The sequence below is a fragment of the Anopheles cruzii genome, chromosome 3 (genome assembly GCF_943734635.1).
Source record: "Anopheles cruzii chromosome 3, idAnoCruzAS_RS32_06, whole genome shotgun sequence".
In the NCBI taxonomy this organism is placed as follows: Eukaryota; Metazoa; Arthropoda; class Insecta; order Diptera; family Culicidae; genus Anopheles; species Anopheles cruzii.
The window spans coordinates 63028011-63053956 of record NC_069145.1 but is presented as its reverse complement, the minus strand read 5'-3'; the positions used below and the strand labels follow the sequence as shown (position 1 = coordinate 63053956).

The window sequence follows — 25946 nt, the reverse complement described above, 5'->3', positions numbered from 1 at the left end:
TTAAAATTACCTTCTCATTACTTCCACAAATACAGAAGCTCACCCTCGAAGGACGCACAACGGAAAGCGGCCGTACGCCTGCGAACTGTGCAACAAGTCGTTCGGACACGAAGTGAGCCTCAATCAGCATCGGTGAGTGATGGATTGACAGACAGCTATTGAGTTATTTATTATATTGTAGACTATCAACTATTAGATATTAGATTATATTAAATAGACTTACAAAAATTAATACCACAAAGTTTGCGTTAATCAGAGTGCAATCTAAAGGTGGCGAAGTTATAAGGCTTCGATAGTGATTCAGGTTCTTTGGAGCTGCTGCAAAATGTGTCATTCGCTTCCGGCACCACTAAACTTTAAAATTTTCAAGGATTCCTTATGACATGTACTACTGTGGTTAAAATAGCCTTATAGGAATAGCCTTCAACATACTTTTGCTCTGGTTTTTGTGTCCACTTGAGTTAAGCGAATAACCAAATGACATGGGTCGGAACGATATGGGTCGAGTTTGTGTCGAAATGACCACGAAAATGTTATGCAAAAACATAACTAGGAACTTGAACCAAGAATGATCTCTAGACTAAGGATAAAATAAATTAAACTCAAATTCAAATAATATTCTTTGTTGACATTTGGGCCAGTTGGAACCGAAGACAACTGGTTCACTGGCTATTTTTTTACCACAGTAGTATAAGCTCCCATTCAATCATCTATTAACAATAATTAGGTATAGAATTCCTGCACAAAATTTCATTTTCCTAATGCTAAGATAATCCATAGAAATGGCATATTTTCTAGAACCTTATCACTAAGAGATTGTGCTTAAGTTGAATGATTAAGAATTTTTGGAAACCGTTAGCTATATTTTAGTTGAATGAATTTCAACTATTTAAATTTAAATGATGTCTGTCGTCCAATATAAGTACAATACAAGAAACATATTTTAAAATTGAGCGGACATTTCTGTACGCCCAAACTTTTGAAACGTCGATTAAAATCTGTATTCTGCGTCATTCCTTTCTACCTCACAGGACGATGCACAATGTGGAGAAAGTGTTTGAGTGCAAACAGTGCGGCAAGGCCTTCAAGCGTTCCAGTACGCTGTCGACGCACCTGCTGATCCACAGCGACACCCGGCCGTATCCGTGCGGGTTCTGCGGGAAGCGGTTCCACCAGAAGAGCGACATGAAGAAGCACACCTACATCCACACGGGTAAGTGCGACATGATGGATCAATACGATTACACCAATCGAGACGTTCCACACAATCAGTGCCCTCCGGCCACCGTGGAACGATAATTGATGCTCGCGTGCGCCCCGCGGAACCGGTCGCGGGATAAAAACTCAATCATAACTCGGTGCTAATGCAATCAAACGTCTACGATACGGCTTCATTCGGCCCGAGTGGCCAAACTCCCAGTGCATCGTGCCTCTGATTTGGTCGGGTGGAATAAATCAAAAATTATTATGCTTTTCAATCTTCCAATTATCGTAGGGCCCCTATCGGGTGACCTCTAGACTCCTTGCTCTGGTCTCGTTTTGCGTTCGGTTTGGCCACCCGGAACCCGAGACACTAGAGTGTCTTCTCAGCGGACGCGACACGTGCATGTTCGTGCGGTGACATGAAGGCGTGCGTGCAGCCCAGCTCCTGGTGGTTAGTCCTGCCGGGGAGGCTTGGGAATGCTTTCTACTCGAGAGGCTGGCAGAAAACGTGGCCGGTAATGGGTGGTGGTGGTAGGCAGTGAGCAAATCATAACAAGTAAATTACCCGCCCATTGTAGGTCACGTGTCATAACTTTTATGGGCCGGTGCCGGTGTCCTGGCGTACGGTGCTTTACGGCGCAAAGGGCTGTTGACATCCGCTGGTCGGTTCCGGGGCCAAGTGCGCCAGGCCCGGCACTTGGCGCGGCACCGTGGCGCGTGTTGCCAGCCCGTGCCACAACCTGCCCGTATCATAACCGTAATGATAATTGGATTACAGCTGTACGCCACCGCCGAGGGATCCGCTGATGATACCCGGCCACGGCGCGCTGGGAAGCAACCTGTTCCGCCGGCGCCGGGAACGTTTTATGTCCTTTTGCATGTTTCGGCCACTTCTTCCGGGACTGCAAGTGGCAAATGTGTCAGCCCTAGCCTTGGTCGGGCCGGGCCATCTAACAGTGGTGCGTTCCGAAAATCCCGAAACACAACATCCTTAGCGAGGGGCGCAATGTTTTCACAGGCCACCGGCCACGAAAGGTCTCGGCAGGAAGTGCACCTTCACGCGCACGGTAAGCAGCAATTGCGGCCGCTCTGTTTGTTTAATCACAGATGTCCATAATTTTGCTTTAATTTCTGCCCGTCGGCCGACGCGACACACAAGTTGGCGTGATGTGTGGATGTTGCTCCCGTCGCCACTGTTTGCTTGCGGCAAGTTTGTGTAATTTTCTCCCGGTTGGTTGTAAATATTTTAGCAACCATTTCGGGGGCACCGAGTTGTTGTTGCACAGCACATGTCACGGTTCGGTGGCGGGTTGATAAGTAAGCCAAGCGTGGTAAGATTTATGGCAGAGAACTAGAACTACCTCGAACCGTCAGGAAACAGTTGCTGTCCTGCGTTTTGGGTCAAACTCAAATCTCCAAGTGGATTAATTAAGGCAAAAAGCCGAGCAAAACGTTGCCAATCCACGGACACAATTTCAACTTCTTGAGTGCCAGGCGATCATCTCTTTTTAATGAAGTTTTTATGTGCGGTTAAATATTCAATCCGCAGCAACCACCCAAGGGATCGCTTTCCACGGACTTTGGTGCATTGAAAAAGTTTTTATTTTAAAATCTTTGCACAAACCACTGCCGTCCCGGTTTGAGTGTATATTAAAAAGATAAAACAATAAAGCGGAATAATGATTGCTTGGAAGCAGCGAACATCGCGGATGGTAGCAAGAAACTCATAATTGGAATGGAGACCACATTCCTGAGCTTCCCCTTTTTTGGGATAGAGAGATAGGAAAAAAAATCGTTCCGTCCCGTCTCCGTCTCCGTCTTTATTTTGTTCTCTGGTGGTTCGAACCCCAAGTCGGATTTTGTCCTATTCGTGGGATGTACCAAAGATCAGGCAGACCGTTTTAAAATCGTCCAGGGACGAGAGAGGTTTTTTTCCACTATTTAATTTAATTTTATGTGAAAATCTCTGTTACGTTTGCCGAATGCTGCTCCACAACAACATTAATGTGTTGAATGTTTTCAAATAAGTCACACTAATACGATGTAAAAGTGAAACTCTAGAAATAACCTTAAAGGATCTGTTTAAAAAGCTAACCATATCCTGAACTCAACCGGGGCCGTCGTCGTTGTACCAACGTTGAGCCGAAAGAAAACAAAACCCATCTTCAAAGACACGAAGAGTGTTCAAATTCTCATAGCGCCGGACACAACCGACAAATGTAAATGGCTCCGTCTGTGGCTCCTGTTTTTCGTACTCCTCGGCTACAGCTACAGTTCCGCCTGTAGGGCCGCACGCCTTAAGGATAAGGTACGGTCAATCCGATGGAGGGATAAAAAAAAAGAACAAGACAGACATGTGTTTGCTACGTGCGCCCTCCTGTCCCAGCGCCGGAGGTCATTGATTTGGGGTTTGTCAATATGTGTTTTGCATATTTACGTGCCATGGCCGAGTCCTGTATTTTTTCTTTCGCCTTCGCCATGTCCTCCTGCGCCCTGCGAGACTTTTATCAATATTTAGGCAAGCAAGGTGACATTACGTTGGATTACTTTCAAATATTTACCGTCCGAAGCGAACGGGCGCGATGCACCCGATAATCGGTTCGCCGGAGGTCCCTTTTTTTGTTTCGTCTGCCCTATGCCACGTGTCGCAGCGCTCGGGTCAGGTATTAGACGTTTGCCACGGAAACCGTGGCCCATATGTTGCGTCCAACGCCTCAGGTCAGATGTTCAGTAGTTGACTTCGGTCGCCGGCCGGTTAATCTTGCGCCACGTAGTAAAGTGCACGTTCTCGGTTTCACATAATAACCAACTCGCTCGCTGGGCACGAGTGGCTCTTGAGCCTCCGGGTGGCGGTGAGTTCATCAATGGAAAATAATAATTATAAGCTATTGAGTTCTTCCCCCTATCGGAGCAAACGGAGCCTTGGCCTGGGCCCGACCTGCTGCGAATTGTGTTGCCGAAAGCGACCGAAAAGAAAGACATTTCCTGCGGGCCTCGGGCCGGGCGCTGCTAGGATGGGTCGTTTTCGGTAATAAAATAAGTAGATTAAACAAAATTACCGGCTGACAAATGGTTATCATCTGGCACAATCTGGGCACAACGCACTCCGGCGAAGGGTCGCCACTGCGCCGTCGGACGTAATTCGGAACGACGGAAAAATCTCCAAGGAGCCCGAGCCGAACCGGGGTCCCGTTCCGTAGCCGCCCCTGTGCCGAGTGTGGAATGTGTTAATGGGCCTCTGGGACCGTGACCTGTTCGACGGATTTTTAGCGTATGTTCCGTACCCGGTCCGTGTGCGTTGTGAACGATTTTTGGGCAGGCTGCGGGGTTTTCGTTTTTTGGGGGATTGGGTTGGTCGGCCCCTTTGGGTATTGCGTGTCCGATGTTGTTGGTGAGGCGGCAAAAAGTCTTTTCATGCCGTTGACTCCGATTAGTGAGCCAAACTGGCCATATTGTGATTCACCGACGATCGGAATCGATTCTCCATACTTTAGCGTGGCTTTTGGTCACTTAAATATTTTATTTCGCGTTTGTTGGGTTCAACAACAGTCAAATTGGAAGCGAATTTTACAGCGAATGTATGTGCAAATTTAACACTCATTTAACAACAGGACTGGATTTTACTGTGAGTGTATTAATATAACAAATGGTGACGTACGCTTTACTCAAACATCCTTCGTGATGCCACATTAATCAGTTGGTACATCAGTTGTTACTCTTTTCGCACTCGGCAACCGGAGAATAAATGTGTCATGCCACCTGAAGCAGCCACATCACCGTACGAACCGAATGCCAGGCCGTCTTCCATCTTCTCGGAGCACACACTCACACCGTACATCCACGCATCCCGGGCTGGCGTGATTTCGGAGCGTAATTTTCCCTTCCGAAAACCTCAAACTCGAAGCCACCATCTTGTTGGCGGCTTGAAGACAGCCGCTCATCAGTTATTCAGTCGGTTTTCTTCAACTTGCCGAAACCCGTTTTACGGGCACCATTTCCTGCCTTTCCTGCTAGGTTTTGGTTGTGGTTTTCCTCCGAAAGGATGCTCCACCCGAACGGCAACGGCGAGTGGGGAAAATTTCTCCCCGGCACTCCTTTCACACCAAAGGACGGGTGCCAAAATCTGCGAACGGCAGCTGTGCGAACCGGCTTCCGGTCCCCGAAAGTCGACAATTAAAACAGATTCCATCGTCCGGGGCGCGCGCCACAGACAGCGTTTGATTTATCTATATTAATTGAGGCGACTTTTCTTCTCCGGCCTGTGGAGGGGGTGGAATCAGGATGGGAATCCGTAAAAGTTTTCGAACCCGAAAAGGGGTTAAGTGAAAGTGGAATGAAAAGTCGTAGCCCGCGGGGCCCGGGAAGACAAATGGTGATATAATTTAATATCGTCAAATCAACGGCTCACGGATCAACGGCGCACGGATAGGAGCGGAGTGAATAGATATTGAAATTCCTTCCGGTGTAGCTGGTGCCACCCTCAGGACTATGGAGCTGCGAGGTCGCTGTCACTTTGATACGCTGCGCAACTTTGTGAACTTTTTGTACGCCCATGGCATTCGTATTAATGCCCTCAACATTTACAGTGTTCTGGGTTTGTTTCAAACCAAAGTGACACACAATGAGTTGAATGGCAAATCGCAAAGCATAACGTCTTTAATGGTCCCGGCCATTGGCCAACGAATAATCGACCAACATTTCGCATGATGAGCCGGGCCAATTATGTGAGACGATAATTTAATTTTCCTCATCCAATTCCCACCGGAATCGGGCCGTAATCACGTGAGAGGGTCGGCCAAGGACGAATCCGAGCCGGAGCCCCACGCCGCCGGATTGGGTGAGATCATATTTCCCGTGCGGCGTGCGGGCTCACCAAAGGAGCGGAGAGCAAATCAATAAATGGTCGCACTCGTCGCACCGGAAAACCAGAACCTCTGGGTTGCTGTTTTTGTTTGAATTGATTTTTCTTCCGCTTCCGCTGGCAAAGCCAAGCGCTTAAAGGATCTGTCCTCCCTGCATGCTCCCGTTTCGATTTGCTCCTTGCTGCCGTGTATCGTTTACTTGCCACTCGAATCCACGGGATTTATGATCCACGTCCGCCGCTGGCAGCGGAAAGCGAGCTTCTGATTTATGCCGGATGTCTGCCGTTTTTGGGGCACAATGTTCAAGCCGGGGCTCCCGGCGGGAGACAGGACACATTTCCGCAGAGCGCCCACGGTTGACGAGTATCGGAAATTGGTGTTGAATTATTGATAGTAAATCGAAAATAGATTACATAAAACTCTCAGCGACAACCGCATTATGTTGGCGGTCGTTGGTGAGCAGCATCGTGGCCGTCGGTGGCCGACGTTCCAGGGCCAAGGATCGTCCCACCCAGGCCGTGCCGTGCTAAATGATTCGTGCATGATGGAAGACGTTTGCGATTGGAGCGAATGCGAAACCGTGGGGACATGCCGTGCTTCGTGGCGTGAGGAATAAATCCTAATCAAGATTAGTTATTTATGAGTGAAGTGGTTTTCGTCTGCCGCATGTTGGTGAGATTGACGAGGGTGATGTGAACCCGTTGGGCGTTTGTCATATTTTGTTCTGCACCCAACCTAAATGGGGTCCGTACATTTTTATCTATTCTCGACTCGTGATTTAGCTTGATAAATAAGGTTCCCAGTCGGCCGGTTAAAATCATAGACCCAACACTTGGTTATCTCTGCCGCGAACCATTATCCCTGGGACACTTCATTTGCGTTCATTGCGCTTCCTAATGTCTCCCAGATGTTCGATTTGCGCCAACGAACAGCCAATTGAGCAATCACGACGGCACACATCGCTTCTGGATCGCACGAGCTGTGGCCACTTGACACCTGCAGCCAATAGGACTCTGGGTTTTGGGACTCCCGGAGTGATCCGTACCCTACCGCAAAGCTGCCTAATTGATATCCCGCTGTGCGTGGTCCGGAAGTGTCGGCAGTCATTTGGCGCCTGGCCCTTTTCACGCATTAAAACATTCAGGGGTTGCGCAAGGATGCTCTTCGCTCGAAGACAGGGGAATAACTGGTTCCGGAGGACCCTCACGACGGGTGGCAGGCGCGCAGGCAAGCGAAGAGCAGGGATCGAAAGTCGCCGCAGGGATGCAACCCGATGCGCGGGTTGCCCCTAGAAAAGAGGCGTTGTGGCTGTGCGTAAACAAATGGAAATATTGTTATTGCATCGGGGCCACCAGCCGGCGCGAAGCGGGCCACCGTTATTATGATAATTGAATCAAGCGTGCCAAAGGAACCCCTTGTTGGCGGGAACCCAATTTTAAGGAGCCCTCGATGCTGTCACTGTGGAGTACTTTTTCCAACATAAACACCGCCGATGCGCTCCCCAACGGAACGGCCACAAGTCGGTGGACATATGGCGAAAAGCAGGTTGAAGCGAATTATTCATGCCCGACACCGAAGCGGTCCGAACCGGGAGGCCCGTCTAATGCCACCGAATGCCATCAAATGCCACGCGTTTGATTCGTCATCACGCGAACGGCCTGTCACAGGCAGTCATGGCATGACAAATGTCACCCACATTCGTGTGGAGACCTCCCCAGGACCGGGGGACGGGGGACCCGCGCTCAAGATTGATACGCTTCAGATACACACAATCCCAGGGCACGGCTACGTTTCCGGGAGGCCAATCCCCAGGAGGTGCGATCAAAAGTTTGACGCGTGTCGCGTGAAGAAATCGCGCCCTTGACACTCGATACTCCTGAGTAAGTTTAGGCCGCCGGGCGCTTTTTCACACACATCAGCCGGGTCAGCCGAGAAGACGCCAAGCGGGACCTTTCGGGGCTCGGAAGCGTAGCGACGGAAAAGGCAAATATTTGACATTCGCATTATGTGGGATTTCCGAAGGTTTTCTCGGGGCGCCTTCACTCCGGGCTGCGGACGCACGCAAAATATTTACCATCCATCAGAGTCAGGGCTTGGCTCAAGCGGCGGCACACGCCGACACACGAAACATGCTGGACAGGAGTTCCACGGGGAAAATGACGGAAATGTTTGCCGGTGAACTGAACACGGTGAAGCTTTGACACACTCCGGACTCCGCGGAACTGATCGTGTCACGTTTGACACGCCGCCTATCGGTTTGTAGCGCCGAAGTCATAAAAATGGAAAACAATATTAAATCCTGCGCCGAGCGCTGAACCTGGCGACACGAATCCGTAGACCGTTGAAATCTTTCTCTCTTGCCCAAAATCGGCGCGCATAAAATTTACAGTCTTCCCGTAATTAGTTCGCTCGGCTCGGCTGCTTAAGATTCTGAACGGGGTCATAAAATCGCAGCCCGTCGACGGGACAGGGATCGTCGTTTGATTTCACGACTTTCGGCACTGGTTGGCCCGTGCCGGAATCCTCTGGCGCCTGAGGGAGCACCATAAAATATCAACGGCTATCAATTAAACGGGGGATCTAATTCGGTGTCCTTTGGCCTGGTGGTGAATGTAAATCTATTCCCAATTACAGCGTGTTCCGGATGTTTTACGCCCCCGTCGTGGAATTAAATTATGTACCGATTGCCGCGCGTTGCCGAAGAAAGGTTCCACTTCCACACGCCACACCGGTACACAGCGTTTAATTGCTGGTTCCCAGCGCAGCGAGAAGAGTTTTGTTGTAAAGAAAAGGTGAAGAAAGTTCTTGAGATTGTAGCCAGCGGCGCGAACAATACTTCGTTATGTTTAGAGTACTGCTGAATTGTAGGACCATTTAGTATAGTTCCAATAGCTGGCCAAATGGAACGAATATCTGGTGTTCAGGGCATCTTTTTCGTCAGTAGCATAGCCTTAATATGCCAAGAATTTAAAATTGTGGCCAAATGGGTGGCTGTTATAGAATATGAAGTAAACATAAGTTCAAATACTGAGTGAAATATGATCCGATCGACTTCCGTAAACTGGATGGGTTTTTAAGGACTTTGATAATATTTTTGAGGGATTGAAATTGTTTACTATATATCGCAAACAACTAGAAGCCCATAAGGATAACCTAAAACTCACTAAGTAAATGGACAGCATCAGAAAACAAATATTCAGGAAAGATCGAAATTAAATTCCATGAAGGATTCACTCTGGCAATGAAAAGGGTGTCAATATTTTGCATTTTAGGATGTTGTAGAGTAGAATGAAGTTATGTTTCGGGACTTAAATTCTGTAGATTTCAATAAGCATTGAGAATGATAGTCAAAGATGTGGATTTGGCTTGCTTCGTGGTTGAAATCAAAGGTCGAATTGACTAAAATACCTGATTTTAGGTTTTAGGTTTTAGGATTTAGGAACATTAATCTACAGTTTTGTGAAGTGACATTTTTTATAGCTCATACGAAGCTTAAAAAATAGTGTTACGATTTGTTTGTTAAAGACCAGTTCACATAGGCACTTTTAAACCAACCGAGGACGTTCATTCAAACACTTGTACAAATGTTACAAACATATGAAGAAGTAACCAATAATTTTGAGTAGTTCAGAGTTAAAGTAATGAGTATCTTTTTTACTTAATTAAAGTACTTCTTGAATTAAATATTCATGCATAAAAGATTTTCCGACTTTCAATTTCGGTGCCATTTTTACTCAATTCCGACTTTCACATTTTCCCTAACGTATCTTGAGCTCCAGATTTTGCCCGGGTATGCACATGAAGCATAAATCGCACACATAACATTCTGCTACAGCACGTTCCCCGGTCGGCCGTATATTTTAATATGTTTACCGTTTCCGAACCGATTCGGTTGAAATTTTAATTCGAAAACCCTGCGCTGCCGAACAGCAATCGAAGGATGCTGCGCTGAAAAATACGCACTTGGGACCAGAATCAATCTAGACCAGAGCCAAAGAGAGCGGACGCACATTGTATTGTTCGCCTTCCCATTCGGACCCTCTTCGATGAATGCGGTTCGGGACCCGAGTGTGGAAAACATTCACTTGTTGTTGTACGAAATTGTTTGACTTCCAGAGTTCCGCCGAAAGAACGGCACCTTTCGTTGGGCCAGCAGGGACTAAGTGTTGCGCCGCTATTTAACCTCCGTCAACAGGAGTTGCTAGAAAGAGGGGCTGCTGTGACCGTGGATCGGCAACACGGCGGGGCAAACACTCCACGACCACCATTTTAAGGCGAACATAACACTTGTGTTCTTCATTTTTGGTCGAAACAATGGTTTCTTTTCGGTTTGGTCGAATGAAACCATCGTAGCACGAAGATTTATGTTAGTCCAATTGTTTGTTGCAGTCCAGGTCTTGGGAAAACTTGGCGGACGCTCTAAACAGTCGGTTTTTTTGTGGCCATTGTTTCAACGGGCTGCCCTAGCGCAAGAGCGCAAAATGTAGAGCACCTTTCTGGATTCAAATCTCTAGGAATAAATCTATAAAATATTAACAAATTTGTCTGCTGCTTTCCGGTGCCGGTGGTTCCACATCGTACCGGATCGCCTGCCTGGTCCCAGCTGGGTTCCGGCGCAAATCGTTGAGAACAAAAATTCTATGATTTTATAACCAAGTTTCTCATCGTCCGTCCGAGGGGTTCCACCGTCCCCGGGCTGGGGCCTCCCGGAAGGGGTTGGCGGGGGTTTAGGAAAAATCACTTCTAGTCGCTCCGGAACCCACACTATACACGACAGATTGTGCCGCGTGTGTGTTGCGCAGCACCAGAGGATGTGCTGAACTTCATCCGAGCCACAAGGGTTCGGTATTCCGTGGGACGATATGGCGCCCCGGACCCAGGGAGGACCAAAAGGGAGTTTCCATTTCTTGAATAAATCTAGAGCATTCACGACCTGAATATTTTATCAGTTGATTCATGGGCGCGTTCTAAAGCTCCTCCAACCACTCGGCTGCACTCGGGGAGCCACCATCGCAGCGTTGGCCTCCTTGGGCGAGACAATCAAGCCCCGGCTTCCAGACCCGACGGCGCAAGTCACCCCGCAGCCGGATTTTATAAATATCATCAACATCAGCGCGGCCTCTGTCGGTCGGTGGCGTGTAGTGAATTGAAATCATTTCGACTTCCCGGTCCGGTCGCCATCGCTACAGCAAATCATATCCTTCGCCTCCGTCGTCGTCGTCGTTGGCGTTGCTGTGGGCTGTGTGTATGAGTGATTTTTCAGCCTTCAACTGCTGTTCGCTGCTCCGTGTTGGCACCCCGGGCACCTTCTTCATCTCTCCCCCCGGAGGGGACTGTCCGCTTCGTTGATGGAAAAGATTTTTCTCCTCGTCGTTGTGCCTTTGTTTCCCAGCACACCAACACCGAGCGCCGGGCGAACATGGCGCCACTACGGTGGTGCGGTCGAGCGTCCGGAGTCCTGGAGTCCGGGTCCGGAGAGGCGGAATGTCTTGATTCCAGTTTGCTGAAAGATTGCGGAAGAAATCGAATACGAAAAGCAGAAGGCAGCAGCGAGTAATTGAAAGATCAGAGCGGCAACGATATTGACTCATCACATCCGTCCGTCCGTCCGCCGGCAAACGGTCCGCCGGTGGCAGAGAAATGAACTCATCATCGGGGCCCCGGCCCCGATGACGCCGACGGCGACGACGAGGATTGACGGGTGGACGTCGGGGGGTGGTTTGGTGAGCCTGTGATGATTCGAAGATGGGATGATTTCTTTTCTCGGGATTTTTCGCCGGCCGCCGGAGCCTCCGTGAGTGAGCCATCGCACATAATGATAAATTACGTGCTCCGGCGTAGTGTTTTGGGATTTCCGTTGTTGTTCACACGATTTCATGCGCCAGCGTGCGAGAGAGACAGAAGACGATGGACGATGAAATTTGATTTTCCGGAACTCCTCGGTCGGGAGGTCCATTTTGGACCAACTTGCCGATTGCGGAGCTCTAGCTTGGAACTTTTAGTTGCAGATAAAATTGGAAGCAACGTGATTAGGAAACAGTTTACTTTTAGGCGAATCTGGCTCAAGCCCTTTGCTTATTCCATTTGGTGACCTTCCCAGGCCAAGCTCTGCGCCGTGCCAGATGGCAGTCAACTGACGCAGCAAGAAATCCCAGATTCCTCGCATTCCACGGAGCCACGGTTCGGTGTGGCCCTGCTTAAATGAGCACATAAACTTCCATACGATGCGGGATGCGGGCACTAACACGGGTGCTGCATATTAATGGCGCTGGCACCACCTGCCGGCGGCAGTTTTCCGGTTCCGGTGGAGGATTCAAGACCGGCCGCCAGTCAAGAAAGAGTTCTTTCGAACCAACGGCCCTGATTTGGTCACATATCTCCAGTCTGTCTGGTCTGTGTGTACTAAAACCATAAAAGAAATTACTGCGGCTGGCCAACGCTGGCCCGGAATGTGAGTAGTAAATTCGGCGCGATTGGCCTTATAGTGTTTTTTGGCGGGGACTGGCTACATAAATTTTGGTCCGAAGAAAAGAAGTTCAAAATCCGAACCGGAAATGACCACCATATAATCAACATTCATCTAGGTTGTAATTTGGTTCATATTTAGCACAAGTTGTATGGGTTGTAATGTAGTGCAATTTATAGGAAATCGTATCCTTCATAGCGCAAATTTTATGAGCTTCCAATAGCTGGAACTGGATTTGTTTGAAGCTGGCTTGAAATGTATGTTCGTTCACACTTCGAAGGTTACGCTCACTTCCATTGCCATCAAATGCTGCTTGCTGTTCATGATTTGATGTGCCACACATGAACGTATCGCGCTCCTTGTTCTGGCCACATCCTGCATCCAATAAACACCCACTCAAACGCTTCATTACGAAGAATCCGCATCGCGACGGGCGCAGAAGGCAATCCTTAAAGATTTAATTAATTAGTCACCCTTTTTCCCGAAGCCCGGAACCGTATCCTGCGCGGTGGCGCTTCTCGGTGTAATCCACTTCCCGGCCGGCCCCAAACGGGGGTTGACGTCGGGCGGATGAACCCATAAATTTCTCATTATACTAATGTAATCCGGTACTGGTAGCCCCCGAGCCGCCGCCGAAAAGGATGCGCCCCGAACGGCGGGGACGCATTACTCGTACGATTTTATCTCTCCCAACAACAGATTTTCACCTTCATCAGGCAAATAAGAAATGGCGGCAGCGACTGTCTTATCCGGAGCGACACGCGGCCAGGTGGAAAGGCTCGTCCGGAAAGTGTAAAGTGTGTCCTTTAGAGCACCGGCAGTGCGGGAACGTTGCATCGCCAGCGTCGGTAAAGTGTCCCATTTCTTTCAGCTGGTGCGACGCGTCCTTTTTCGCCTGCCCGTTGCTGTGGCGGTGCTTCTTTGGTCTAAATTTTATTTAATGCCACCCCGGAACTGACACTCGGCCAAAAACACACACACATACACCGTGCCGTAGCGCGCCCGCTAGGAAAAGGATAAACCGTGGCCGTAGCGGCTTAAAAAAGTGAGCAGCACATAAAGCGTCATTAATAATTCATGGCGTAAAATTTTTAGCTCCAAGCCGAAAAACTCAGACGCGACCGGGCCGGGCGCTGTCGGAACTAGAAAATCTGCAGCATCCCGTCCGACCTGGACTGCCCGGCTGAATGCAGCCGGAAAATGGTTCTATTGAACCCACCACCAAGAGCACGATGATGATGATGAAGCCAAAATGACCTCGAAGCGGTCGGAAAGAGTCGGAAAGAGCTAGCGTGCCCTCGAGAGAGAGGGCGCTGAGAAGGGGCCCCGATAAAAATCGATCCTGTGGGAGCAATCGAGAAGATTTTCCCTGCGGCCCCCGGATGTTGCCCGGGTGCCGTCGCCGATGGAAAAATCCATAAAACTCGATGATTCGATTGTGGACCGATTCGAGATTCGACAGCGGTTCGTTACCGCTCCGTGTTCGGTACCGTCCGGCCTTTTTGCGAAAGATTACGGAATGTTGCCATCATCATCATCGTCGTCGTGGTGGTGGTGGTGGTTTTTGGGGTCTTCTCGGTCGGCCGACGGCCGTATGAGGCCCCTTTTTCGGCTAGGAAGGCACGTGGACTCGGCTGGCGTGGTCCTCTGCATCGTCGAGCGGACGGGAAAACTTTTGTCTACCAAAGGGGCCGATCCTTGACGCACCGTTGATGGGGCTTCCTTTAAAATGCTGCTCATGGTTCCGTCGGGCTCAACCGGATCCTGGGGCAACCGGGAAACCCGGGATCCCCAGCTGGTTTAATCTGTCTAATATACAAAACCCACTCATGTGGCGCTGCTGCCGGCCGGTGGCGCCGGATCACTCGGAAACAAATCTTTCTAATGCAATATCGGTGTCGGAATCTTTCCGACGAGCCCCGAATCTCTCGGTCTCGGTCCGCACCGGGGTTCTTGGGGCTTTTGGGGGCGATCCCGAAACAAGTTTCGCTTCGCAGTCGGTTCGGTAATTGGTTTGGAAAACAAGCTAATTTTGGCAACAGCATAAAACATGACACCCGGACGGACGTCGGAATATGCGAGTGGCCGAACGGGTTTCGACTAAAATCGGCCACACACACACACAGCACCTTGCCTATGTATTTCTGCCGTCAATTAAATTAGTCAACATCGGTGGGTTGTGCCGTTTGCGTGGCGGGCTGGCCACAGAATCCTGGTGGCAGGAGCAGCAGCAGCAGCAGAGGAGAGAAAATGTGCCACCGATTGACTCTCTGATTGGGCATTTAATGGACGCGTTCAATGCGCATGTCGCACCAATCAACATTAAAACAGCACAATCACACCGTTATCGCCATTGTCGGGCCAGAAATCAATGCGTTGGCTGTCGGGCAAATCGGATCCTGCTACTATATAGCAATCGCGGCACGGTGGGCGTTGTGTCGGTTATTGCTGATCACCAAGCTAAGGCCGAAAGTTAAGCAGGAATTTGGTAAATTTTCCAGCATTGTTTTGCTTTATTTCCCACAGAAACAATTATGTATATCAGCGTAAATGGATCAATTTTATACTCAAATATCTGCTTATGCTGCTTCGGATGAAATCATTGTTGATTAGGTTTCCGGTTATGGAGCTTAATCAGTCATTATTTTTTAACTATACGAAATACGCGGCTGATTTGATACATTTCCGAGCTCAACATAAAGGTGGCAGCACAAGTCAATGAAAGCTAGTGAATTTGGTTGTCGATCTTCTGACAGTTCCTCACCAAAAATTTCCACTAGTTTTTGAAGAAAGTGAAATTTTTGTTACAAATCGTTTGAGCAAGTTGATGTCAGTGTTTTTATGAAAATGGAACTAAATCGAGTATCGGAAGTTGTCCTTAAATATTCATTTTTCAAAGGCAAAAGAGAGTTGGCCTCTGCCAAATACTGCCACTACCGACGAAAACATCCAAATGGCCACCGAATTAATGGGAGCGATGTCAAAGGTTATAAATATTTAAAAAACGTTTGTTTGTCTTAGTTAAAAACAATATTTAGACATGCAAAAGGTGTCCGTGCGGAGGCTGAAATGACTCATTCTAAAATTGCGTTCGGAGGACAAAGTTTTTCGTCAAATGAAGAGGCAATCACCGAAATAGTGAATAATTATTTCGTGTTTCGTTTGCGGAAAATTATATTAGTTGATCCTCTACTGGTACATTATCGTAAAGTTACCGTACCGAGAATTCCTCAAATAATTTATCCTTTATTTATATAATGTTTTCTAGAAAATAAATCTGTTTTTCCCGGAAAACCTTCGCTTCATTAAATCTCACTGTCGCTACCGTGCGCGAATGACCGTGCCGCTTACCTTCCGGCTGGTTCCACAAATCCTTTTCCCATGGCGCCGCAAATCATGTTCCGTCTTCCGGTCGGCTGGCGATGGAAAGCGATTTTCCAGGGCGCGCATCCCTGGTGCCCCAAACCCGTCAGCAGCCAGCCGGCCAGCCAGATTGCGCCGTTGCTATTTATCTAAATTTGTCTGATTTCTTTTGCCTCAGATTCATTGCCGTGCGCCCGCGAACTGATGGGTTGGGTCGGGCCCTGTTTCGACCCCGTTGTCACTCTGTCCCCCGCTGTTCCCTACGCCCCCAACCCGTCGGGCTTATGTACTACTTCCGCCACGCGTGCTCCATCCCGTTATTGAATTGCGCTCAATCTCGCGCCATGTGCGAAAGCTTTCAACCAAAACCGTGAAAATCCAACCCGAGTTTCCCCGTACGCTGCCGTCGCCACCGCCGAACGTGACGTGAGGCAACAAAATGGCTCCATCCAAACAGACGAAAAAAAAAAGGGAAATGAAAAAGCAAAAATCAGCACCGAGAATGCTCGGTTGTCGGCGAACCGACAACCGGCGCGCCGCTGACTCAACGACGTCGCGCCCTATGTACCGGGACGCCCCCCTTGATGCCGGAAGCCTATGTATTCCGGCCACCGGAAGTGGCGGCCATGGCGAGAATGAAAAGCAAACAACTTGCAGAGGGGCCGGAAAAACAGGCTGGGAACCGGACGAAAGGGGCACAGACAAACTCATATGAAGAGATTCGCCCCGAAGGCCATGAACCTCGCCATGATGAAGACAGGATAGCGCAGGGGCCTCGCCTGCCTGATAAGGACACACACACACACACACACACAGACGGGGGCGCACGGGTTGGGAGGACCGAAAAAATCCGGACCGAAAATGGAACAGAATCGTTATAATGACTCCGATTGCTGTGTGTGTGGCAGTCATCAGCCCCGATGATGCTGATGATGGTATCGCACACACACACACACCCGTTGGTTCTCAGTGTTATCAACCCACGGGGGGGGAGCCACCCGTTTTCCACCCATCCACCCGCACGATATCACGAACACACGTGCTCGGAGGCGCACATAAAATGTGCTCTGATTCTCGACTGAGAGTTCAGCTTCGGTTCAGCTTTGGTTCGCCATTTGCGACCCGATTGGAGGCCACGTCCCGCCATCCTTTTCTTCCCTCTCTCTCTCGCTTTCTCTCTCTCTTACCCGTTTTCCGCTCGCAACACGCACTCACTTGCGTCATGTGTGTGTGGCCGCGACGCGATGATACATTCCCAGATGGCGGCCCCCACCGGAGCGCGGATCGGATTGCAGATTGCGTCAGATTGCGACGAAAATGTCGAAAGCTTTTTTCCTCCTCTTTTGTGGGGTGGTGGGACCCCATTCCCACCGATTGGGGGTGCTTTGCTCCGTCAGTCGCGCACCGGGACGCGTGTTTTGCGCGGGTATCCGTCGAGGTGTCTCGTACGGTGTGTGTGTGTGTGTGGGGAGGCCACCGGAAAATCCCGTCCTTTGTGCGAAGCGTGATTCAATTTTGTGGAGCACGCCAGGAGCCGGAACGGACGAAAAGGACGAAAAGGCGTGTGCCGCGTCGGAAGGAATCTCTTCCGACGCGGCTTATATACTGTTGACCTCGCAACGGCCGCTTATCGGCGCTCTCTGTCTCTCTCCCTCTCTCTGTGATGCTGCTGTATTTTTATATACTTCCCTTCCGGTATGGTCACCACCACGTCCACCCCTCGAGCCGAACGTTGGAGAGGGTAGCACTATCATTAAAGTCAGCCATGTGAAAGAGATTGAATCTCTCCGGGAAAATCCGACAAATGAAACTGATGATAATGGTTTCGGGTGCCACATAAAACTACTCGAACCGTGGAAAGCTCCTTCTGTCGGCTGTCCCGCTCTCTCTCTCTGGCAATCGGTTGCAGTGGTAGTTGTGTTGTGAGCTGGGTGGACGGAGCGGAGGCCCGAGCTTTTCCGAGTCCCGCTGTGCGCTCTGTGTGTGTGATAAAATATACAGGATTTTTTCCACAGATTTTATATTTATAGCCAAACGTGTAGCATTTACGAGCGGCGCGTTTCGTTTCGCGCTGCGCTTCGGTGCTGGGTCAGCGCAGGAAGGCTGCAGAAATCCGAGTTCCGAGCCTTTTTTTCTCCCCGGAGCCGAGATAACGACCGAGAGTTGATTCATGAATTTGGACGAGAGCCGGCCACCGACCGAGGTTTTGGGGGGGCCAGAGTGGGGTAATGGTTATCTAGCAGACGTCTGTCGTTTATCTTGTGTGTCCTTTTTTTGCCGGTGGCCGTTTCGACGGCGGTAAGGATGTGCTAGAGCCCGGTATATGTTGGCACTAAGCCGAGCAATCTTGGTACGATTTCTTGGTCCGTCGGGTGGGGCGGGAGGGTGAGTCGGAGGGACCCGTCCCGTCGTGGCGGATGCTATCACGCCACGCCGGCGGATGATATAAAGCAGATGCCACACACATCCTTCCCCCGTTCGAAGGCCATTTGGCGCCGGATGGCCGGTAGTTAAATGGAAAAATCAATAAACCGCTCGTCCTTGCTGTGTGGAGGCCACGGAGCCGGGGGGTCGGGTGGCACTAAAACGTGAGACAAAATCAGAACCATTTCGCCGGGCACAATCACAGGCGTTCGGGGCAGGACATCGCACCGGGCCCTCGCACGCGGGGCCGGGCTCTGATTTAGGTCGTCTCAGATGATTTCCGATGAAAATGGATTTCCAAGATGGATCGTGCGTTGCCGTGCGTTGGTGGTTCCCTTCTGTTTTACGATCCGACCGAGATCCGGGTGATCCCCAGCAACACCACATAAACGGACGAGACGGGTTGGTTAATGTTGTTGGGGGGGAGAATAAATTGTGTGTATCCCTTTTGGGCCCCAGAAATCCAGCGATCGCCCGCTTCCTGGTCTTTACGAGTCTAATGCTGAGACCCGCAGCCGCAGGCAATCGATCAGCGGCAAGCTTCACGCACACATTTCAGGGACCCCGAGATTTTATGTGCAACACGCAAGGTAACCGATTTTCAGGGCCCACTGTGACGACAATGACGCGGGCTCGTGTAAATATTTCAATCCTTTCGTCCGGGTCGGGTCATAAAAATACTTTCGTCCAAAATCTTCGACCGAGAAACGCTGCGTCTACAACCGTCCGCTATGTTCCGAAATTGTTTGCGTGGCCGGCCGGGCCAGATTGCAAAGCTTAATCATTCAAATGCCATAAACCTTTTAAAGCGAAACAAAAGAATCATAAAACAATGTGTTGGTGTTTGTGTGCGCCACTCGCTGTCCCCGGGAAGGTGTCGTAAAAACGGTTTTATCTCCTGGCAATCTCCTGATTTTCCAAATGCGCACGAAGCCGAAAATATTTCGGCGCTTTTTCCGTTTTCGAAATTGGCCCGTCGAGTGCGAACGGGACAGGACGCTTGAGGATAATGATGAGACGGGACTGGGACAGAAATAGAAGGGGAGAAATTAAGATTTTCCTAGCCAGTGTCGGCGTCGTGGAAAAACCTGACAAAAGAAGCGAACGGTGACACTGCCGGCCACATTTACGAGTTTGTGGAAAATCCGCAGCCAGCATCCCCGGTCCCGGTGCCAGCCAGCACTATGTCCATCATTCATTCGCTCGCTCTCGCTCTAACGCTCGGGCGGCCCGGTATTACCATATCATTATCATTATGACGATGATTACCGTTAGTCCGTCCCGGGAAAGTCCCTCTGTCTGCGGGAAAGTAAAACGAAAATCACAATGGAAAGCGTAATGGGTCTCAATGAGGTTGATGATCGTGCAGTGAACGGAAGAAAGAGAGCGACTCTGAGAGAGAGAGGGAGACGCCAAGTTGCCATTGCCAACCTTTTTCCCTTTTCTTCCAAGGGGGGAAGCCATAACGGCGCTAACGGCTTTCCGGTATTTTTTTGCCATTTAAAAGGCGAACAGGGAAAACGGAAAAGCTGAGCAATGGTTCCTGCATATAACGGAGCCAGCAGCACATACCGCCGACGACGACCGGGATGGTGAGCGTATTGGCGGCATTTTGGGGTGCTTCGGTGCTCCGGGAAAATCTGGCAGATTTTCGCGAGCATGAAACTGGCATCCGGCAGCAGAGGAAACAATTCGGCGACTGGGTGACCCGACGGCGAGACGGGAGCGAGACAGGGACCAAATGATAATTCAATTTTATGCGAAGACATTCCATAAAGATGGAAAAGGAACACTAGCGCGGAGCGAAAGAGAAAAAGAAGAAGATCGGGCGCGCGGTTTCGGGTGGAAAATATGAAAATCAAACCGGTCTCTGCGCCTCTGCGCCTGGTCGGCCACCCGGGGAATCGGGCGGGCAGGAAAATCAGATTACACGAAGGAAGCCTTCCACATCCACTAAACTTTTCATTGGTGCGCTGTGATTTTCCCAGTGACGCCCACATATAAAGTCTCGTTTCTATGGCTACGCTCGCGGGCTGCTTGGGCGGAAAAACTCCGTGATGGCTGTTGGTGTTGGTGCATACAGGAGCTTGGTCGGCTAGCGTCCCATTGGAAGGATGTCGGCGAGCGTTTGATTGTGGTCGTTTCAATACCGCCGATGGCGACGGTGTTCGTAGTTTGCCGGTTTGTAATATTTTAACATCTGAAGGCATAGTTTCTACATCCCGCCTTATGGTGGATTTACGGCTCACGAACGTCTGATGGCGAACGATGGAAATCAATATTTGGTACCGTTTGGAGTGATTGTCTTGATTGGTTTGGCGCAGTCCATGAATTTTAGGTTGTTATGAACATTTCAAGACCGACTGTTATTTTAATTATTATTATTAGAACGGGCAGGATATTAGGATCCGTGTTGTCGTAGTAAACTGCAACTGTTAAAAGTTGATGCACTGTCAAGGTCCGAAATGAAGCCAATTTGAAACATAAAACATACAACTCTTTCTCATAATAAGTCATAAAGCACGTGGAGCTAATCAACGCTGCAAAAAAAGACAAAAAATGTAAAGTTAAATTGACTCTAATAACCTATTTGATGGTTGGTTGAAGGATTGAATAATTTTGATAAAAAAATCATAGTCTATTGTTTGAATAATGATTCTTTCGTATCGTAGATTCTTTTCGTAGACACAGAACAGAAATTAGAACATACCCATGCTTACGTTAAAGTAAGGGTCGCCTGAAAAGGTGCGTCGATCAATTAACAAAGTCAATTAAAAAAAATTTTTTACTTAACAATCATTAAGCTCGTCAAGGGTTAGAAACGAGATTGGGCATCAAACATACAGTATGTTTCGTTGTCGGAAACAATTTCGGTATACGATTCGTAGATTCTAATTGCTTTTGAACGTTTACTATGTACGGTACTTTGCAGTGTTTATTGATCGTCTATAATAAAAACAAAACGCAAACCTGGAAGCAGTGTGTAGACAGTAAAATGACATGATCAATTAAACAAATTCTTTACCCGATTGGATTATTCCCACAAATCTATAAAACGTACAGCGCTTCACAATTCTGTTTTACGATCAACTATACGTTTTCCAACCATACGAGCCTACGAGCATAGCGCTTGGTGTAATTGTTCGTCTTGAAAATTTTACCCCATCATAGTTTGAAACCATCACTTAATAACTCCATCACCTTTAATGCCTTAAGCCTGCCCTGCGCTTTTCCCCCTAGGGCAAAGGACCTATCGCCAAAATGCTAGGGGGCGCGATCCAATCGAGAATCAATGAAGTTTCCTAATCTTTCGCTAATCCTTTCGTATCATTCAGCACCTATTTTACCGCAAGTCACGCTAAAACCGCTCGACTCTATTTGTTCACCGTTCCTTAGGGCGGGCGTGTTCGCCAGGATTTCAGGACCCGACATGCGACCCAACCACCAGGACCGGGCGCTGTTGATCAATTATTAATGACTGCTAAGTATTTCATTATAAATCACATAAATCATTGTGTGACGTTGATTGCTCCGTCCGTCGGTCGGTCGGTCGGTCGGTGATATAGTTGGCCCGCTTATCCTTCGGTTGCTAGTATGGTGTACCGCACACACACGCTCGCACAGTGATTAGTTGTGCTCGAAAACCAAACCATAGCCCTAGATTTGGTAGATCGACCGCGCACGGGAAACGCGCTCCGTACAATCCCATTCCTGTGTGTCTCGTTACCGGGAAATGTAACGTTGGAAAATTTGAAAACATGTAAAATGAAACACAATGCAACCGAGGCTTCAACAATAGTGTTGCCCAACGAGTTGCCCGAGGCAAGTTTTACGTCAATCGCCCGGCCGGACCCGTTTCGCGTTTGATGTTGTAATACGACGACTAATCCGGTGGATTGCGGCAAAAATCCGAACCCGATTCCGGCCTCAGACCTCAGACCCCCGCGTCGGTGGCCACCGGTGGCTGTGCCGGTGGTGATGATAATTGAATCAGAACCTGCGTACGAGAGGTTGATTTTGATTGACACACCCCGTGTTATTTTAAGACTCGCAATGGCAACACAGCGGCAACAACAACGCGCCCGGCGAAAGATAAACATGGCACGGCACGGGAGAGGAAGGATAAAAAACCCCCCTCTGCCGCTCCAACACCAACGCGCGCTCTCCGGCCAGGGCAGCACCTTCCGAGGGAACCCGTGGCGCGGCAAGGACGCGGCAAAGCTTTTAATCGCTCGAAACAAGTGTAATCTCATTTTCACACTGCCACGTCACAAGTGGCCGTCTCACATGGCGCTCACCGATGCTCACGGCCACGGCCGGGCCAGCTGGAGTTTAATGTTACAAATGGTTCGCGGTTTTGTTACAAATTAACCAGACGGGATTTTCGCCAGACATCCATTATATCCGGCTCGGAGGGCTCGAACAGCGTCGGAGTCGACGGAATTGGTTTTGAAACGCGAAACCAGACCGCGAATACCGAGAGTCATGTAGGGCGGATTGCAGAGTCCTGCATCCTGCGAGGAAGCTAGAGCTCAACCCCGCCGCCGCCGGGCCGTCAACTTTGTTAGTCCGTTCCCCCTTATGGCACGGGTTTCGGGTGGCGGGCCGTAGAGGTGTTGCTTGCGGTTTGCGCTCCTTCTTACGCGAACCGGGAATTCTTATAATACCATTCCATAAAACCATAACATATGTGAACGTGGCGCACTTTGCTAACGGAACTGCTACGCCGTCTCCGGGCCTTTAGATGAAGTCCACAATCGATAGCGAAACAGGCGGCTTCCAGGTTTGGCATGAAATCTTAACATTTAGCGTTTTCGAGATCGTTTCGTATTTATGTTAGCCAACGGTCAGACTTTAAGTGAGACCTGAAACAATTATAGACCTTAGACCTTGACGCTGAGATGAACGCTTGGAAGGTGAAACATGTCCAAACCTGGGCTACAAAATCGATTAAAATTTAAAAGAAACGTAACTAAACCAAGCCATTAAAGCTGCTAGCGTTGGTCGGCAAACTTCAAAGCCCCCGACGTGTGATAGATGATCCTCGAAAATGGCAATGTTTTGGGGCCACCCCATGCTCGGCTTTTAAGTCACTGGCCCTGGTCCCTCGGCCATTTTATGGCACTTAAAACCGGTCGGCGGTCGGCCCTAACTTTTGCTGGAGCGTTGCGCTGTTTTTTGCTCCTCACCTCACGTTTAATGGTCGATGCTAGACGAGATTTAAGATTTTTGCCACCACATTTTACAGTGGCCCGGCCAAATTGCGCCCGGGAGCCCGCGCGCGCTTTTTCCCTCTGCTGGCGGCACCCGACAATAGTCCCGGCCCCCACCAGGGTGCGTCGTTAATGACGGAACGCACCGGATGGCGGAAACAGTCGGTCGGCCCGGTCGGGAGCTCGTAAAGCAAACCGCATCTGGCCACCCGGTGAACTGAAATCTTTCCGAAACAGACACCCATAAACGTGCCAATTTTTTACGACTTTATGATGGTTCGGCGATGGACAACCTTGCACCGCAATCAGGATTTACGTCGCAAAAAAGGAGCACCGCAAAATCGGACGAAAGGAATCGGACCTTTGTGTACGGTTTGTAGATTTTTTTTAGGACGAAGTCTGATGAAAATGAGGCATTCGGAACACCGTTTCGAAGCGTTTTAATGTGCTGTATAAGAAATACGAGAAGTTTTGGGTTGGGTTCTTGACTAGAGCGAAGTATTTTGCCCTCAATCTCCAAAATCCTTGACGCAGCAACACTACACTGGAATCCACTTTGGGGCAGCTACCTGGCAGACTCGTCTCTTTCCTCTCTATCTTCCCTCTTTCTGCACAGAAACGACTGGCTTTTAGAATAAAATTTTATTCCTTACCGGAACCGGTGTCTAGGCTCGGTCGGTGGGCACGCAATCAGAGCTCCGCAAGTAAAAGAGCACTGTACGGTTTCGAAGTAAATTGCCCAGAATCTAATATCGCGCCGTTGGATATGCTCGGTGAACCCGGAGATTGCACGCAGAGCCGGATTCGGATTCGTGCAATTTTCTTTTATTTGTCAGCGAGATTTGGCCGGCCGGCAGAAGTGTTCTCGGGCAGCATAACGGTTCAGCCCGGGGATGGCGCGGTCCTGTAATGTGCAAGTATTCAGTGAGCAACGGAATTGTAGAAATAAAATTTTCTCCGTGTTCCGCCAGCGCGAGTGTCTGTTTGGTGGGCGGTCGCAATCCCTGATAGTACCCGGGCGAAAAGAAGTAATGGAATGAACGAGAGACTGGGAAGGTTTTTAAACGAAGTAACTGAGGTTTTGATAGGCGTTCCGCTTTAGTTCGAGGGGCAAGTGGACATGAATATTACATTAAATGCTCCGCATTCTTTGCGAAAGGAATTGTTGAAATCGTTCGCCGGTAATGACTTGATAGAGCTCTCTTAAAGGGCCATCTTTGTTAAATTGTTTCACAATAATGCTATGGAAATCACTTTGGAATTGAGCCAGGTGGTTGAGGCTTAGTTTGTAATTTTGGAGTTTTCTATAATAGTCTGAGACATAATTAATATCCATTCTCTCTCTCTTCTTATCAGGCGAAAAGCCTCACAAGTGTCAGGTGTGCGGTAAGGCCTTCAGCCAGAGCTCGAACCTCATCACGCACTCGCGGAAACACACCGGCTACAAGCCGTTCCAGTGCGAGCTCTGCCACAAAGCATTCCAGCGCAAGGTGGACCTGCGGCGCCACAAGGAAACGCAGCACACCGAGATCCGCACAATGGTCAACTAACCCAAGGCCCGGCCGGAGTTCACCGTGACGACCCCCGTAGCCAGCGCGGCACCGGTGGGCACCGGCCTGTCCACCGGCGGTCACCATCCGCCCCCGATGATGGAGTCCTCCGGCGAGGACCCTCACTCGCCTTCGTCGCCATCCGGATCTTCGCTATCGTCTCCGGCGGCCCCGGACGGTGGCGAGTTCATCATCATCGACTGAGCGGGCCGAGCCGGCGGTTCTGAGCGTGGAATCTCCCTCAAAAAACCAAAACAAAACGGTGTTCTGCGGCCCCATACGCCCAGTAATGTAGTATGTGTTGTATGTTCAATGTGTAAATTTGTAAATGTGCAGAAGACGACGACGACGTAGAACAAAACGGTGTAACAAAGTTGTAAAATCGTTTGTATAATTTTTGCGTTAATTACTATCACAACGAGAGTTTTCAGTTCCTTCCGGGTAGGTGGTAGGGTGTCACACGTGATACGACAGGTTAATGGCAGGATGTACCTTAGCCGCGACCCAGTGTGTGTGTGTGGTTTTTTGTTCGACATTAGACCACACAGAGTTATACCAGGGTCCGGTTAGTTGGGTTCTGCTACTGGGTCAGAGTCATTTGCAAACCCACGGGCAGGTAAGATGGGCCGTTAGGCGGTCCTTATTCGTAGGTGTTTATCGGTGTAAAGCGAAATAAAATGGACCGGGTGCGTGTTCCGGTCGTTTCCGGTTTTTGTTGAGGTAGCCAGAAAGTCCAACGGTTAGTACTAATGAGCGCAAAGATTATAGCAGAGATACGCTAGTTAATGCATCGAGGAGATCTGGAAGTAGCTGTCCGCTCCCGGCGGTGCAGAGCTACGTGTAAGTGTAAGTGAATTCCAGCCCT

The 25946-nt window shown here is 49.4% G+C and overlaps 1 protein-coding gene across 1 annotated transcript in view; it reads left to right on the top strand.

Moving 5' to 3' along the window:
- LOC128273628 (transcription factor E4F1) overlaps positions 1–25081 on the top strand; it is a 44606-nt gene extending 19525 nt beyond the window's left edge. The window contains exons 7-9 of the mRNA XM_053011641.1: positions 36–132; positions 1032–1213; positions 24888–25081. Coding sequence (XP_052867601.1) covers positions 36–132; positions 1032–1213; positions 24888–25081 — 473 coding nt within the window. The remainder of the gene's footprint in view (positions 1–35; positions 133–1031; positions 1214–24887) is intronic.
- Positions 25082–25946: the final 865 nt, after the last annotated feature.